Below are 19,278 nucleotides of genomic sequence, written 5' to 3'. Positions count from 1 at the left end.
AATGCATATTAGGCTTCAATGTTGCTTATACTATGACTACTGGTTCATACGATGCCAATCTTATAAATATCTATGCCAAATTTAATGAAATAGACTTGAAAATGTGTGTCGACAGGTACCAAGTAAGAAAAAAATCTGCATTTTTATGTAGGGTCTTCACACAGTAAAATTATTTGTGCCCAAATAATAATAGATGAATGCATACTAGGCTTCAATGTTGCTTATACTATGACTAATGGTTCATACGATACCATTTTTATAAATATCTATGCCAAATTTAATGAAATAGACTTGAAAATGTGTGTCGCCAGGTACCAAGTAAGAAAAAAATCAGCATTTTTATGTAGGGTCTTCACACGGTAAAATTATTTGTTGCCAAATAATAATAGATGAATGCATATTAGGCTTCAATGTTGCTTATACTATGACTACTGGTTCATACGATGCCAATTTTATAAATATCTATGCCAAATTTAATGAAATAGACTTGAAAATGTGTGTCGCCAGGTACCAAGTAAGAAAAAAGTCAGCATTTTTATGTAGGGTCTTCACACAGTAAAATTATTTGTGCCCAAAGTATAATAGATGAATGCATATTAGGCTTCAATGTTGCTTATTATATGACTACTGGTTCATACGATGCCAATCTTATAAATATCTATGCCAAATTTAATGAAATAGACTTGAAAATGTGTGTCGCCAGGTACCAAGTAAGAAAAAAATCAGCATTTTTATGTAGGGTCTTCACACAGTAAAATTATTTGTGCCCAAGTAATAATAGATGAATGCATATTAGGCTTCAATGTTGCTTATACTATGACTACTGGTTCATACGATGCCAATTTTATAAATATCTATGCCAAATTTAATGAAATAGACTTGAAAATGTGTGTCGCCAGGTACCAAGTAAGAAAAAATCTGCATTTTTATGTAGGATCTTCACACTGTAAAATTGTTTGTGCCCAAATAATAATAGATGAATGCATATTAGGCTTCAATGTTGCTTATACTATGACTACTGGTTCATACGATGCCATTTTTTAAAATATCTATGCCAAATTTAATGAAAAAGACTTGAAAATGTGTGTCGCCAGGTACCAAGTAAGAAACAAATCAGCATTTTTATGTAGGGTCTTCACACAGTAAAATTATTTGTGCCCAAGTAATAATAGATGAATGCATATTAGGCTTCAATGTTGATTATACTATGACTACTGGTTCATACGATGCCAATCTTATAAATATCTATGCCAAATTTAATGAAATAGACTTGAAAATGTGTGTTGCCAGGTACCAAGTAAGAAAAAAATCAGCATTTTTATGTAGGGTCTTCACACAGTAAAATTATTTGTGCCCAAATAATAATAGATGAATGCATATTAGGCTTCAATGTTGCTTATACTATGACTACTGGTTCATACGATGCCAATCTTATAAATATCTATGCCAAATTTAATGAAATAGACTTGAAAATGTGTGTCGACAGGTACCAAGTAAGAAAAAAATCTGCATTTTTATGTAGGGTCTTCACACAGTAAAATTATTTGTGCCCAAATAATAATAGATGAATGCATATTAGGCTTCAATGTTGCTTATACTATGACTAATGGTTCATAGGATACCATTTTTATAAATATCTATGCCAAATTTAATGAAATAGACTTGAAAATGTGTGTCGCCAGGTACCAAGTAAGAAAAAAATCAGCATTTTTATGTAGGGTCTTCACACGGTAAAATTATTTGTTCCCAAATAATAATAGATGAATGCATATTAGGCTTCAATGTTGCTTATACTATGACTACTGGTTCATATGATGCCAATTTTATAAATATCTATGCCAAATTTAATGAAATAGACTTGAAAATGTGTGTCGCCAGTTACCAAATAAGAAAAAAATCAGCATTTTTATGTAGGGTCTTCACACGGTAAAATTATTTGTGCCCAAAATAATAATAGATGAATGCATATTAGGCTTCAATGTTGCTTATACTATGACTACTGGTTCATGCGATGCCATTTTTATATAATAATAAAATATAACAAATAATCCAACATGAGACAAAATGTCAAATAAAGATTATTAAAATAACATTTTTATAGCACAACTTGAACAAATTACAAATTAGACAGGCACACAATATCATAATAAAAAAATATGATAGTCATATGAAATGGCCGTTAACAACTTTAAATAAAATATAATTATGAATTTCTTTAAACTGAAAACCTTTTTTATAATAGACTTGTTTTTTTTCCTAAATTATTAATAGTGATAGCTGTTTTTGCACAAATTAAAGGAATTCGCGATGCAAATGGTCAATGTTTTAAAAAGCGTGCAACTTATTTTTTCACATTTCTCAACAGTTAGCGACTAATGCTGATGTTGTTACGCTAAGTGGCATATGGTTGCTGATGTCGTTACTGAGACTCATATTTTCACAAATTTGAACAATGCTCAATTAATTATTTTCACAATGTTCAACAGTCACAACTCATTTGTTCACAATTTTGAAAAGTGTGCAACTTATTTTTCCATAATTGTCAAGATTGCGAGGCTCATTTTTTTAATCTTCAACATTGCACGACTCATATTTCACAATTTTCAACATTGCGAGACACTTGTTTTCACAATTTTTAAAAGTTTGCTACTGATATTTTAGGAATTTTAAACAATGTGCAACAAATTTTTCACAATGTTGAATAGTCACCAACAATTTTTCTCACTTTGAACATTGCGCGACTCCTTTTACCACAATATGAACAGTGTGCGCCTAATGTTTTCACAAAATGAGGCGGCAGAGGTTGCTGCACAAAGATAAAAAAGCCCACTGAAATTTTATCCAAAAAATAGCAACATGGCTTATTGGAGCTAAACAACCCTTTCTACATGTACTTTCAACAAGCACACAGACCAATGACAGTAGGACTACTGGCACTGACCGTTGGTTCATCAGCATGAAAAATGGGTGTCAAAAATAGCACAAATAATGTAAAATGTGTAATATGCATGTATAACGATTAAACTTACCAACCACTCGACCAGGAAACAGACTATGTCACATAGTATGTGGGATTCGGGATGCTCTCCCACTGGTATCATAATTTCATATGCAGATCAGTGGTCACAAGAACGTACACAACATCATTAATGTCAGCAATATATATCTCCGACTTCAAACACACAGCTTGCAAAATCGATGAATATTGCACAAAAGCAGCTTCGTTACAAACTTCCAGCAACTCGAAATCCACAAGCAGTCTCGTTCCCCACCCACTTTGACTTCGCAGCGAAGGCATGTTTTTTGGGGGAAACCGTTAACATCTCACAACTAAACGTATACTACGGAGATTGACAAGTTGAAAAATAATTTACTCTAATCACTTCCCATTTGCGCACTACGTTAAACTCCAGGAGCCCGTCTTATCAACGATCGTACGCCAAAGATAATCGTAAGAAACGGCTAAGATCGTCGTACGATTTTCTTAAGATTTTACAGTGTCTTATGAAAATTCCCATCTTACCTAAATCTTACGATTTTGCCTAAAAAGTTACGACTACCTCTTGGCACTCGCAAATATTGCGATATTCGTAAATATGGCGGAATTTGTTGCGTTGTTTGATGTAAACGAGCAAAACAGACGCAGACAAAGGGTTTTCCGTGAACGTGTGAATATTTTGGATGAATTAAGAGACGAAGAAATCATCGCACGATACAGACTGAGCAGAGAAGCGATTACGTACCTGAATGAAACATTGAGGGTAGATTTAGAACCGAAGACAAAAAGATCAAACTCACTCTCATCTCTTACTCAGGTACAGACTAAATTATTTTACGGGTGCATGTAAAGAAATGTTCACTGCATTGTAACCGATTGAACTGTTGGGAATCGTCTTTGATAAACATGCGTTTTGTAGATATGGATCAATTTGTGTTTGTAAACAAAATAAAGTTTAGCTAAAGAAACTTCAGCGTACAGTTTACATAGTATTGACAGGCCTGTATAAAGTCGCGCCAGTCAAAAATCATAAAAAGCGACATTTAAAGTTATGGTAGCCAGAACTAAATAAAGTTATGTTAAGTATCATCAAACGATCCGGCAAAAATGTTTAATATAAGTACACTTATATATACATAAATGTATATAAATATATATAAAGAAACACACTATGTTGATCAGCTGAATCATTTCAGATTCCCAACTGAAAATGGCGCTATGGCACTCTCAAAACAAGACTTCTACAGGCGGTGTAGGATTCCAAACGTTCTCGGTGCTGTTGATGGGACTTTGGTTCCAATTCTAGGCCCTTCCGAAAATGAAGAGGCATATATTTGTAGAAAGGGGTTTCACGCCATCAATGTGCAAGCTGTTTGTGATTCTCGAATGAAGTATGATTTCTTTTCTTCACTATAATCATATACTTATATTTTACTATTTTTTAAGCAATTGAGACATATTTTTTGTTATGAACTTTAAATAATTATCGTTTTGATGATTGTGCTGTTGAGAAAATCAAATGCATGGTTAACCTTTGATGATCATTGTTAGTCCTTCTTGCACCGTGTTGTAACCATGTGAACACTGAAAATTAATCTTTCCTTGCAACTTTTAAAAACTAATTGCAAAAGATTTAAGCAATTTGTACATTTTTATGTTTTAATTCTATATAATGTTCGTTATTTTGTTATAGGCTATAAGTCACATTTGTACATGGATTGAAAATATGTTAGTATTATTGATTACAGTTTCATAGATGTAGTTGCAAAGTGGCCAGGTTCGCAGCATGATGCTTCCATTTTCAACACCTGTGGTCTAAAGGTATAAACTCTAAAAACACAAATTCAATTGTTCATTTTGTCACTATGTTAATTCATTTGTTATCTCCACGCTTTTAGGAGAAAAAGTGGGGATTATGTGGTGATATCCGTCTGTCTGTCTGTCCCTACGTCAGTCCTGGCCGCTATCTCCTCCTACACTATTAGAACAAGAACCTTGAAACTTGCACACATGGTCCCTATGAGCATATGTGCGGCGGTGACAGTGATGTTATTATGATCTTACCCCTGGGTCAAAAGTTATGGGGGTTGGGATGGGACCGCGTCAGAGATTTTCCTGCATCCGAGTTTCAAAAAAGGCTCATAACTACTGTGTCCCTTCAGATATTTATTCTGAAGATCATTTCATTTAACATTGTAGGCCAAATTTAAAATAAATTACATTAACAAAGGAACAATAATAAACACTAATGCATATTAATACTAACTGTCAGTTAATGTATTTACAACAGGTTACATTTATAGTGTATATTGATGAACAGACAAAGGTGAATTTAAATGCCCCTTCCACATTCTTCGAATTGCAGGGCATAAAAAAGGAAGTTTTATTTCAGACTTCAGTTTATAAGAATATATGCTTTAACCATAAAATAAATTGTACTGAAATAATTGTTTTTTCATCTTGCACTCTTTGTACCATACTTATGGTTCTTCAAAATCCTATCTACATGTATTCAGCAACACTAAGGTTGCATTTGATATATACAAAATTATAAATTTTCTTTGCTGTCCATGGATTTATTATACCCCCACAAACGAAGTTAAGGGGGGTGTATAGGAGTAAACTTGTCTGCCGGTCGGTAGGTCCGTATTAAGTGTCCTCTCTCTAATTCAAGTCACAGGGTCACTTAGTGCGTTTTAAACATTAAACACCAGTGTCCGTTGTTTTTTGTGAAGAAAACATGCGAAATATTTTGTGTCATTGCAGAATGTGGGGGTATTCGTCATGTTTGTGACAAAGCTCTAGTTATTTTTTGTTGCAATTCACACTTTGAAATGCATACATACACACAATAAATTAAGCCAATTAACCTACCAAAATGATTTTTTATGCATTTAGGAACACCTGGAAAGAACACATGCAGGAATTTTGCTTGGGGATAGCGGATATGGCCTGAGAAGATATCTTCTCACACCTAAACAAAATCCCATGACAGAGTCTGAAAGGCGTTACAATAATTACCATGCCAGGGGAAGAGTGGTTATTGAAAGAGCGTTTGGTGTGCTGAAATCTAGATTTCGGTACGTGCATGCATTTATATTAAAATTTACAATTAAAGAAAACCTGCAAAACTTATGTGAATGATCATTATCTTTATTAATAATATATTTAAATAACGTTAGCAAAATTTAACATCATTATCTATGAAAATAACATAAGTTACGCAATTTATTCATACAGAAACAATTAAAGGGACTGTCAACCACGAATGACGAAAAAAGAAAAGTTAAAAAATACCGTATTTGTTTACAAATATTAGTTTATATTGATAAAAATATCACGAATGGTATATTACATTACTTGAAAAAGTTGTTATTGTCATTATATTCTGTAATAAAATTTTGCAATGTGAAATCAAAAGTACATCGCGAAAATAGTTTACATAACGATATGCACACTATAAATAACGCAAGTAGATTGATCATTATATATATATATATATATATATATATATATATATATATATATATATATATATATATATATATATATAATATATACAATTCATGATGATCAATCTACGGGCGTTATTTATAGTTAACTGGTAGTTACCTGGTAGTCATTTGTGGTTGACAGTCCCTTTAAGTTTTTACCATGTTTCATAATTAACTAAGAAACTCATTTTTATGTAAGCATAACTTGTTTCAACAGATGCCTACACAAATCTGGTGGTGTACTTCCATTCAACCCTACAAAAAGTTCTCATGTTGTTGTGGCCTGTATGAAGCTGCATAATCTGTGCATAACGTTCAACGTGAAGGAACCACAAGATGCAGTCCATGTGAATGAGCTGGCAAATGAGGATGTCTTAAATGAGCATGATGACAATGCGCATTCATTTAGACAGGCAATCATTAACATGTTTTGAATGACTGGTTATAAGCACGTTGTAATTTTGTATAGCTGTAGTTAAACAATTCAATTCAAATTGATATGAACTGTTTTGTTTACATAAAAGTTTACTGTATTTATGCCCCCCTTCGAAGAAGAGGGGGTATATTGTTTTACACATGTCGGTCGGTCCGTCCACCAGATGGTTTCCGGATGATAACTCAAGAACGCTTAGGTCTAGGATCATGGAACTTCATAGGTACATTACTCATGCCTGGCAGATGACCCCTATTGATTTTTAGGTCACTAGGTCAAAACGTAAAGGTTACAGTGACTCGAAATAGCAAAATGGTTTCTGGATGATAACTATAGAATGCTAACGCCTAGGATCATGAAACTTCATAGGAACATAGAATATGATTGGGCAGATGACCCCTATTGAGTGTCAGGTCACTAGGTCAAAGGTCAAGGTCACAGTGACTCGAAACAGTAAAATGGTTTCCGGATGATAACTCATTAATGCTTACGGCTAGGATCATGAAACTTCATAGGTACATTGATCATGACTGGCAGATGACCCCTATTGATTTTCAGGTCACTAGTTCAAGTTCACAGCGACTTGAAAGAGTATAATGCTTTTCTGATCATAACTCAACAATAATTAGGTCTAGGATCAAGAATATTCATAGGTGAATTGATCATGACTGGCAGATGACCCCTATTGATTTTCAGGTCACTAGGTTAAACAAATTATTCAAACAATGGCTGCCACTACAACTGACAGCCCATATGGGGGGCATGCATGATTTACAAACAGCCATTGTTATAGTTACACATTTTTCAAATGACCTTTCAAAATATGACATTTAGTTATTAACTTATAATGAGTGATCTTGCGATAAAAAAAGAGTTGCCATTTTTTTATTTAAAAGTATTATGCCAGCAAATATATAACTTTAAACCATAATTATGTATGTGTTTGTTTTTCTACTAACAACAACTCATTATTAATGAAAATTATTTTGTATCAAACCTGTGCACATTGTGCCACAAGGCCTAGAGCTTAACTATTTGGCATATAACATTGTGTATATGCACTTGGGCACTTGCAACAGCTAAGAGGCATCTGTTGTAACAATCTTTTAGGCAGCTTTAATTTATAATAAAATATCAGTTAAAAAAACTTGACATAACATTGTTGCTGATCATGGCATCAGTCAGCTTGTTAACAGATGCTGTTAGCTGTTGCAAGTGCGCAGTCTGTTCACGATGTGCACAGATCAGTTCTTTGAGTAGGAAAACTTTTTCTTCTTCAAGTTTGACGATCATGTCCCGTTGACTGCTTGCTGATACATCTGTAAAGTCAACAATTCCATTACAAGATAGTCAATGATGGCCCTATGAAGGTCACCTGAAAATTGTTTTATTTCTACAGACAGAAACTTTTTTGTAATCAACAGCAGAATCATTAAAACATGTTAAATGCTACTGGAAACTGTCATGCCTATAAAATGATAAAGGCACACAACAAGAGTATGCTAAAAATACACATAAACACTGCACAAAACCCATATATTTCTTTTAAATAAATTAAATTGACGAAGTCATCTACATGACTCCGTGTAGGAATCACTGAAGTACATGTAAGATAACAAACATGTTCAATTTAATGATAAAAAACAAGTCTGACAGAATGTTGGACGGACAATCAAGTCGAAACAAAATATATCCATTTTTTTAGGCTGAATTATAAAATCCATTTTGATTTGTTGCATAAAATGTGGTTATCAATTCCTAAAAAACATCTTTTATCTAGAACTGTATTTCAAATGTAAAATATTACATTAATTACTATTTACCTTCCATTTTCTGTCTTTTCTTTATTTTTTCAGACACTGATGCTTTTCTTTCTGTTTCTACAAATTAATTAAATGTTTTTATTAAAAACATGTACATAAACATAACTGATTTGTTCGAATTGTCAAGTTAGAAGGCAAACAGTTGTTAATCATTAACATGTTAAAGTACTACATGATTAATTTTGCAATTATATATACCATACATTCTCTTGCAATTCTATTACATGCTAATACTTGAAAACAAAATTTACCTGGCTCATTGGATACTTCTCTTGCTGGGCATGATGCCCCTTGGACTGGTTCTGGAAATAAAATTGAAATTGCAAATTGTTTAATGCACAGGCAAGTTAATCAAGTTTATGGTTTAAAATTTGCATTATATATATTTTTTATTTTCATAAATATTTTTGGCTCTCATTGGGGGAAATGTAAGTGGAAAAAAATATAAAACAAGAATTTTTGACTATAAGGTAGAGATCATCAATATTAATATCATAAGTATGAATCAATTTTTTTTACATATGTTCATTAATGACAACTGAATAAACAATGTACTTTCAGTGTTGCATACATATACCCGTTATAAAACTTCAAAAAGTGTTATTGATATTCTGTACCATTATTAATATTTTTCATTGTATCTTGTTTAAATAAGAAACATACCACTAATACTGTTAGATATTGATGGAACATCTCCTTCTTGAGCATCTACAACAAACAGTTCAATTAAAATGCATATGAACAATTGTATGAAAATACCATTACATAATAGAAATATTAAACCATAAATTAATCAATAATATGCATATTCTAAGTGGAGAAAGGGCCATAATTCTTACAAAATACTTGATACAATTGTCTGCTCTTGTTTATAGGTTTGGGTCAGGTTAATAAAGAAGTATGCAAAATATAAAAGCCATATGTCAAGGGACATAAGAAATATTTGAGGTGGTATAACGCAAACTTTAACATGGATTTATCAATAAGATGCATATTCTAAGTGAAAAAGGGCCATTTGTCTTACAAAATACTTGATACAATTGTCTGCTCTTGTTTATTGGTTGAGGTCATGTTGGTAAAGAAGTATGCAAAATATTAAAGCCATATATCATGTGACATAGGAAATATTTTAGTTGGTACGCAAACTTAAACATTCAAACGCTCACGGGAACGCCGAACCCGGGGTGAGTAGGATAGCTCCACTATATATATTTCATATATAATAGTCTAGCTAAAAATGAAACATTTATCGCCAGTTTGAGACACAATATGATATACAATTCTTGAACTAATACAATAATCCAAAACATAATTTACAATTGCAATTAAATTTGTGTACAATAGACCCTATATCATAGGCAAAGTACTCAAGATTCATATATTATTAAGAAATTTGCTAAGTATAGTAAATAGCATATTTACCAGCAAATATATCAATAGCATTCACTATTCCATCTATTGAACACTTCGGGATAACTGTTACAACCTAAAATTATAATTATAAATCAATAACTTAATTTCTAATTTTCTTTTGATATAGAGTGTTAGATTTAACGGATACATTAAAGTATTAAATGTATAAAAATATGTCATATGACAAAAATTCAATTTAAAGAAATGTTAACTTAAGTATTTAAGTAATGGTAACACAATGTCAATGGAATGATTAAAAAAGGTTTTAAATAGAAATTCTTATTAAATAATCACTTCAGCTAACATAATAAATGTTATCATTTCGATAGATAAAAACTATATAATGTTTAATGTCATCATTCCTGAAATAATTAAGAAAGAAAGAACATGCATAAATACCTTCTCTTCCAGGTTTGTCAGACCACCTGGATAGGGCCCACCGCCTGTTCTGCCCAGCTCTTTTTTCATAGATTGTGCCTTCTTCTTTGCACTAGACTGAAATAACAAAATAATTATCAGAGTGATGTTCTAACTGAAAAAAATAATGACCCCATGTTATATCACATTCATTATATATTGAACCAATATGAATTATTATGGGTCATTTATATACCATAAACTATTGTTTTATTAAATAAAGAATCTTTTGAATTAAAGCCTAAGGGTTAATCAATGACATTGCCAATAATAATTCTATACTATGTATTGCAAAAGTAACATCTCAGAAATTCTTTTTTTAAACATTCTAGGTTTTTAAGATTACATAACATTGTTTTTGCATGTTGTAACTCTAGGAGTATGACAATTTTAAGCAAATTCACCAAAAAACTTATATCTTGTATTGTGTTTGTCCATTTGTTCTTGCCAGTAAAAAATGACTAAAAAATGTGTGTTTGTGTATATATATTATATATATATAAATATGTAACATATTTTATTGAAATTAAGCATGAAGTAAAAACTAAGATGTATACCTTTGTGTCAATCCATTTCTTTTTCACTTCATCAGCAGTGCGCTGACACATTGATATGCTGTTAATCCTATCAAAAGAGCAAACAAAGAAAATAAAAACACAGGAATTACACATTTGATACTTTTTCATAAAATTTAAGTGACAAAATTCAACAAACATAATAAAAATTTTGGTATCTGACAAAAAGTTAAATGAAAAATATCATACAAGATGATATATGATGCATCATAAACTATCTTTTCAAATTAGTAAAACCTACCACATAATTCACTGATAATTAATCCACTATTTTCACACAATGACCTAGAATTTATTCTAGGTCTTTGATTCACAGATACAAATCATTGAAGCGCCTTTGTCATTCGTTCATCATGTACAACTACAGTAAATTATCGAGCCTGATGTAGCATTTTATCGCATAGTGAGGAGGAAACTAATCACAAGATATATCTAATATAAAATGTTTACCATTTGATTAGAATTATCATTCCTTATAATTCTAAAAAAAATAATAATAGCCATATGTGGGCTTGACACTAAATTCTACAGTTTGGTCTCCAGAGGGAACCCTGCCTATTAAAATTGGAGCAAAATCCTGGGAAAAACTGGTGTCCCTCACCAAAATTTGGGGGTCTCGGTTTCCCCGGACACTGTTTGTGTCGATGCCTGCAAGTAACTTTAGGCTAGCAAGTAACCTGTAAATGTAATATTGACTATGGTCCCTTTTTAAATGGTAATGAGACTATAAACGATGAAACCACTATCAATTGCAAAACACGTTTTGTTTTTAAATTGTAATAGGAATTATGTGATTAAAAAGGAATTGGAGTGTTCATGACAGTATTCAAATCGTATCTATACGATACCTTTCTGCTGTCTTTTCCCAGAAAATGGCTTTATCTTTTGCCGATATTTCGTTGCTAAATTTTAGGTTGATCTTCCGGCCAGTTTCGCTGGTGCACTGTTCTATTAAAATCTCTCTTTCTTCTTCTGTCCAGTTGATTTTCCTTTTCTTTTCTGCCATTGTCAACTATGTTCGTCTGGTTGTTATGACAGTTACTCGCGTAATACCTTCATCGTGAAGAGTTAAGCGATGACTTAGTGCGCATGCGTTATTTCCTTACGATTCGTAACTTGTCAAGTTCGTACGACGTGTTTGATAATACAGTCGTACGGTAAATCTTAAGGTGGTCGTACGCTCTTTTGTTTCGCTGCGATTTTATAAATCGTACGATCGATGATAAGACGGGCTCCAGTTCCATTTTGTCTTTATTGTTTGAAATGTTACTCTACACATTCGCTTTCAAAATAGCGGTTGGCGTGTTGTTGGAAGTACATGTACATGTCGAATGTGTTATTGTAAAAACTATTGGTATTGTGTTTTTAGTGCAGAAATTGTATTTAAGTTTCGATTTCTAGCTCAAATTTATATATTTTGTTAAATAATTTGCGTTTAAATTTGATTGTTTGTTGCTTACTTGCGAACTATTTTTTATGTGTAAATATGCATAGACGCTAGTGGATATGTAATCAGGTTACCATATTTACAACAATAAAATTTAACGGTTGTTTGTTTTTGTTTGTTTTGTTAATATTTTCTAAAACGTATGTTAAACGCAAGATGAAATTATTAATTAATTTGAGAATACAATCGCAATATGTATTATTTAAAATCAAATTTGAATAGCCTAGCGCGTGAATTATCTCCTGGGGTGAATCGGCTTCCGGCGAGAACTCATTTTATAGCGCGTGCGCCATAAAAACACACCACTTTTTCGTGATTTAATCAAAAACTAGATTTTTGCCAGGTATAACGCCTACGCCAACAGGTAGATCGCATTCTTGTCCATATACATGTCAAATTTCAGCAAAATTAACCGACCAGTTTTCAAGGCGCCCAAATCGCGACTATATGCACCAACTTAATGAAACTTAGCCCCCTTTATCATTCGTTCGAATGAACGTCATCAATGATGACGTCCAATACATCACTCATTCCATACGAAAAGTTTTGGTACGAAAAATGACGATACAAACATTTTTGGTACGAAAAAAAAGTGGGTAGGAAAAATGTTGGTTACGAAAAAAATGTGGGTAAATAAATTACCTCAGCGAAAGTAGCTCAGGCACCTAGTCCCCCGACTTATAACATTACAGGCTTGGCGAAATTGGACAAAATCTGCCGGTCGTCCGGACAGCGGTTAAAAAAATGTGCCGGTCCGGAGAAAATTTAGCCAGACTGACAATTCCACATTTCTGATCTATTATATGGCTACCCAGACAACTCGCCCCAAAGCCAACTCGCCCCAAAATCTGAACTACTTGCCCAAAAGTTATTATTATCCATCAGTCCTTTTTTTTACTATTTCAAATTTTGTATTCATGTCGTAATAAAGGATACAATTAAATTACAAAGACATGTTCATACACATACTTACTTTACCATATGTGTGGTGTTTTAACTATGTAATAACTATCAATACACAAACTTTACAAAAGTTTCGCAGTCAGAGACATTATTCCCCCCAAACATGCCTTTCAACTAATGATCTCAATTTCAATAGCATGGGTGAACGATGAAAATGTCTGAAAACCGGACGATGTTCCTGGGGGTCAAGGGACCACCCAGTTCCTGGTCAGGGTACTGGGCATGGGAGTTGGGGAATGGTTCCAGAAATTTAGCCATTACATACCATTTAAGTAAGTTTAAAGTATTTTTCATGCTACTTCAAAAGACATCTTCTTATTTTCTCCATTATATTTATAAGAATGTATTGATTAAACAAGAGGGCCTGAAAGGCCCAAAGACGCTCACCTGAAATAACAAGATATTTATGGGGACAAATCTTCTGACCAAGTTTCATGAAGAATGGAAAATAAATGTGGCCCCTAGAGTGTTAACAAGGTTTTAGTATAGCCATATAAGGAAAAATGCCTCCCCCCCCTGGCAGCCATGTTTTTCAACCAACCTACATATTTTTCAAGTCTTTCAAGATATTATTGGGATGAATCTTATGACCAAGTTTCATGAAGATCAGACAGTTAATGTGGCCTCTAGAGTGTTAACAAGATTTTACTACAGCTATATAAGGAAAAATGCCCCGCCCCTTGGAAGCCATGTTTTTCAATTAAGACAAATCTTCTGACCATATTTTATGAAGATTGGAAATAAATATGGCCTCTATAGAGTGTTAACAAGGTTTTAGTATAGCCATATAAGGAAAAATGCCCCGCATCTTTGCAGCCATGTTTTTCAAGCAAACGTAACCATTTACCAACTCATCCAAGATATCAAGACCAATCTTCTGACCAAATTTCATGAAGATTGGACAATAAATGTGGCCTCTATAAAGAGTTAACAAGGCAAATGTTGACGGCGCAAAGCACACGACAATCAAAAAGGGATTACAAAAGCTCACCATGAGCACCTTGTGCTCAGCTGAGCTAAAATAATTGCATCCATTTTGTCCAGATGTTCTCTTAAATCAATATACAGTCGAAACTGACCTAACGGCCACCTGAATTTACCGGTCACCTGCAGACAACGGTCAGCCTGTAATCCCCCCGACGAAAAACACTCTATATTACACCTGAATTAAACGGCCACCTGTCCATAACGGCCAACGGTCACTATATTCAATTCCGAAATTCATATTAGAACTGAAATCAACGGTCACGCGTCAATCGTCTCGAGTCGCGAAAATTTAAAACACTGCACATCATTTGTCCGTCTATTTTGCGGTTAAAGCGTTTGATAGCGGTAATTGCCTTTGATATTATAAAAGCGGCCCGCTGCGAGTAAACAAATAATAAGGTGTTAAGAAGGTTTGTTTTCCCGGGATAATTGTGGGGGTTTCTTCAACAGAAAATATGTCCGAGTTTTTGACACGTTTAAAGTAATAATCGCTAATTAAATGACCGCTAATTAGTACATTGAACTTACAATATTGAGTATCGATTTTAAAATAACATTTTCGGATTATTCTTTAAAAGAGCTTTCTAGCGTTCAAAACACTTTTAAAAGCAATCGGAATAATAAATCACGGAATTACAATGAGTGGTGAACGTAAGTTCCACACATTAGAGGAGCGAGTCAAGTGTTTGAAACTGTTTGAATCTGGAAAAAGTTCGCGTGTAATAGCAAGTGAGCTCTGTGTTGGACGAACGCAAGTGCAGAGTGTGCTTAAGCATAAGCGAGAAATTATGTAGGAGTATGAATCAAATGCAAATGTGAGTTTGAAGCGTTGTATTTTGTATGAGGTTGTTGAATTAAAATGCGTTTTGTGTGATGTTTGCGTACGAATAAATTTTAACAAACTTTTTGCGTCTTTTTCTTATTAGAACGGTACAATATAACCGTACTATCGGTTTATGCAAGCGAATCCGCTTTTTAGACTTATACGGACGTAACGTCAACGGCACGTGACAAGTTTTATTTATTGAATGATCAAGATGCATGAGTAAACAATTATACTAGCGTTGATAAAATCATTTCTTTAGTTTAATAACAATATGAAATTAAATGAATCTATAAGATATTATTCTGTATTTTTCAATGTACGTAAATTCTGTTATTATGCTTAGTTAACGGCAATGAGCATTTGTTTAACACCGTATGCAAACGACTGGGTGGGTTAACGACGTAGCAATACTACCAACTAACAAACCATCTTAAAATGGTGATCCGAATTCAACGGTCACCTGTGGACAACGGTCACTTTGGTCATTTCCCTTGACTGACCGCTGAATTCAGGTTTGACTGTATAGTATGTTTTAATAATGAATCAACTATGAAGACCGTAACAATAAAGATATAGCGTGTTTTATGTGAAATTAATTCAGAGGAAATGTCAAATCCAAAGTCATGGTAAATGGGTCAAGGTCCCCACGGTTACTACTTCCCAGTACCCAGTGTACTTTGAAGTATACTTCACGGTACAACGATTTTCAAATGATATTTTGGGTACCCCGGTATAATAACAGGTTCCCCATCTTTCCTAATAAAAAAAGGAAACAAAAATGTTCGTACCCAATTTTTTTTCATACCCACATTTTTTTCTTACCCAAAATTTTCATACGCACATTATTGTTGTACTTAAACCTCTGCTTACTTATCTTAACTTATATAGTGCGAATTAAAAACTATAAATATAAATTTAACTATTAAAGCTGTTAAAGCCACACACCTTATTTGGCAAAGTAAATTTAAGAATAAATAAGAAACATATTTTATCTATGCCAATTATAATATATACAAGGTATAAATCCGTATTTTTTTAGCACTTTAAAAGTTAACAAGGGACAAAATTGTCACAAAACCAGGTTTTCATTGTGAAAAAAAATCTGATAAAGGCAGACAACTCAAACTGAACTTTTGAAATGAACAAACAAAATTAACCCCCTTTGTAAGTTTGTTTTAAAATAAATCTATTTTAGTCGTGGCGACCTTGACATTGGAGATATTGACGTGATTCTTTCGTGCGACACACCGTCCCATGATGGTGAACAAATGTGCCAAATGATTTTAAAATCTCATAATGAATGACATAGTTATAGCCCAGACAAGCTCATTTATGGCTATTTTTTACATTTGAACTCAAAGTGTGACCTTAACCTTGGCGATATTGACGTAATTTTTTCGCGCGACACACCGTCTAATGATGGTTAACAAATGTGCCAAATGATTTTAAAATCTCACAATGAACGACAAAGTTATGGCCCGGACAAGCTTGTTCCGCCCGCCCGCCCGCCAGCCAGCCAGCCAGCCCGCCCGCATTCGCCAATCTAATAACCAGTTTTTTCCTTCGGAAAACCTGGTTAAAAATAAGCGCGTTTGTCGAAATAGACATATACTGCTAGAAATCCTACTTTCGGTTTTTAAAGTGGTACCGTTTGAAAAGTAATAAATTACTTGCTAACTAGGCTATAGATTAAATGACAATTATGCATTATTGTGCGACCCTGCACTATTTGGAATTTTAAACTGACCCCTGAGTCAAAAGTTATAGGGTTTTTTGGCCGGGTCAGAGATTTTCACTCATTTTTGTATGTTTTTTACATTAACTTCTTTATTTCTACTCCGATTTACTTCAAATTGATACTGAACATCTATTATGACAATACTGTCAATCTCAACTATGCATGGCCCCATCCCCCTCCCCCCTGGGGCACTCCACCCACATAGGCCACACGCACTCAACATTGCCTTTTACTATAATTTCTTCATTTCTACACCAATTCACTTCTAATTGATACTGAACTTTTCTTATGACAATACGGTTAATCTCAACTATGCATGGCCCCCTATTACCAACCCTGGGACGCCCCTGCGTCAAACATGCGGCGTTGGTATACGCGTGGGCCTCTGCCGAGCCATTTCTAGTTGAATTTGCTAATATTTGCATATTTGTAAATGTCATATATGTATCATACAACTTTGACATTTAAAAATCATACCCATTTTGATACTATTACTTTCAATTCTATGTGCATTAATAAACATGCAAATTTCCGATGGGCTGAAGGTACCCTACCTGACGAATGGTATGAGGCCACAATTATACCAATCCTCAAAGCCAATAAACTTAAGACGCCCCAGCCTCATATCGACTGATCTGTTAAACCTCTTCATTCACAAAATTAATGCAAAAAATTATTAAACCGCGACTCTGCGCTTACCTCGAAAAACATAACAAAATTTCAAACTATCAATCTGGATGTAGAGCCCATCACTTATGCGAGGAACAGAGATCTATAGTGCGCCTGGAGCTGACATCAAAAGAGCTGAATATCTCAGCCAATCATAAAACTTGGTTTTGTTTTTCGCGTAGTGTTTATCGTTCAGGGTATAACTAAGTTAAACGCGAGTCATGTTTTTAATGTATTATTCAAAATGACATCATCCACTACTAAGATAGCCTTCTGTGCCATTTGTGGTGACAGCTATGTCCCTCGGATAAGACACTGTGGCGGGATCACTGATATGTGTATACTTGAGGAGTTGCTACCAGTGTTGAATGGTAATGAGCATTAATGGTCTATTTTTCCTTGAAGTTTACTGGCGTATGTAGCTAAAGGGGGAGAGTACATTGCCAGGGACTATTAACTTAGTATGTTAAGTTGTTGTCGTGTGTACACCCTCTCAGCACTCACAATCGCTGTAGCCTTGTATATCCATTTATATCAATATTGTTTTCTTTTGTTTATTAGGTGCCTGGTCGTTTCCGGTTTTTCGGGCAGGGGGGATGAGGGCCCAGCGGCCTCATCAACAATTGCTCGAAAGGATGTTAAGATGGGCACCAGATGTAGTTATCGTCGTCCTTGGGGGAAACGATATCACTTCAAGGTGCCAGCCACGTGATATAAGTCTGGACATCCTTAAGTTGTGTCGGCTGGTGAAGGCCCGAGGTGTTGCCACCGTGGTGGTGGCCGGCATTTGCCAGAGGTGGGCATTTTGCGATAACGCCCTTACATCGGACCGCTTCACGGCCATAGGCAGCGCTATCGATCGTTATGTCAGGAGATATTTTCCGGTATCATCCATGGTTCACGTGCGGGAGGATGTCCACTGGCTTTCAGACGGCGTACATCTTAGTGAGGAAGGAATGGCAGAATATATGGAGAGTCTAAGGCTGAAGTTGGCCAAGATTTTTAAACCTAAGGACTTAGTATTGTAAACAAGGGCTGTTTGTAAAACATGCATGCCCCCCATATGGGCTCTCCGTTGTAGTGACAGCCATTGTGTGAATATGTTTTTTGTCACTGTGACCTTGACCTTTGACCTAGTGACCTGAAAATCAATAGGGGTCATCTGCCAGTCATGATCACTGTACCTATGAAGTTTCAGGATCCTAGCCATAAGCGTTCTTGAGTTATCATCGGGAAACCATCTTACTATTTCAGGTCACCGTGACCTTGACCTTTGATATAGTGACCTGAAAATCAATAGGGGTCAACTCCGAGTCATGATCAATCTACCTATCAAGTTTCATGATCCTAGGCATAAGCGTTCTTGAGTTATCATCCGGAAACCATTTTACTATTTTGGGTCATCATTACCTTGACCTTTGACCTTGTGACCTGAAAATCAATAGGGGTCATCTGCGAGTCATGATTAATCTACCTATCAAGTTTCATGATCCTA

The 19,278-nt window shown here is 34.3% G+C and overlaps 2 protein-coding genes across 5 annotated transcripts; one reads left to right on the top strand and one right to left on the bottom strand.

The window, feature by feature from the left end:
* The first annotated feature begins 3,904 nt into the window (after positions 1–3,904).
* Positions 3,905–7,766, top strand: LOC127856515 (putative nuclease HARBI1). Of its 4 annotated transcripts, none has more exons than XM_052392791.1 (5): positions 3,911–4,052; positions 4,195–4,389; positions 4,747–4,819; positions 5,897–6,078; positions 6,710–7,766. In XM_052392791.1, exons 2-5 carry the CDS (start codon positions 4,217–4,219, stop codon positions 6,924–6,926), a joined length of 645 nt encoding a protein of 214 aa, XP_052248751.1. In that variant the 5' UTR covers positions 3,911–4,052; positions 4,195–4,216; the 3' UTR covers positions 6,927–7,766. The 4 variants fall into 4 exon arrangements, with proteins under 4 accessions (XP_052248750.1, XP_052248751.1, XP_052248753.1 ...); XM_052392793.1 differs by having other exon boundaries at positions 3,919–3,937; XM_052392792.1 differs by having other exon boundaries at positions 3,919–4,046.
* Positions 7,767–7,794: 28 nt separating this feature from the next.
* On the bottom strand, positions 7,795–12,378 carry LOC127856514 (nuclear apoptosis-inducing factor 1-like). Its single transcript, XM_052392789.1, has 8 exons — positions 12,002–12,378; positions 11,136–11,202; positions 10,561–10,656; positions 10,171–10,234; positions 9,412–9,456; positions 9,000–9,050; positions 8,749–8,805; positions 7,795–8,244 (listed from the first exon to the last, which is right to left on the bottom strand). Exons 1-8 carry the CDS (start codon positions 12,157–12,159, stop codon positions 8,060–8,062), a joined length of 723 nt encoding a protein of 240 aa, XP_052248749.1. The 5' UTR covers positions 12,160–12,378; the 3' UTR covers positions 7,795–8,059.
* Between the last annotated feature and the right edge of the window lie 6,900 nt (positions 12,379–19,278).

This window comes from Dreissena polymorpha, chromosome 13 (assembly GCF_020536995.1).
Source record: "Dreissena polymorpha isolate Duluth1 chromosome 13, UMN_Dpol_1.0, whole genome shotgun sequence".
In the NCBI taxonomy this organism is placed as follows: domain Eukaryota; kingdom Metazoa; phylum Mollusca; class Bivalvia; order Myida; family Dreissenidae; genus Dreissena; species Dreissena polymorpha.
This window is presented reverse-complemented; position numbering and strand designations above follow the sequence as displayed.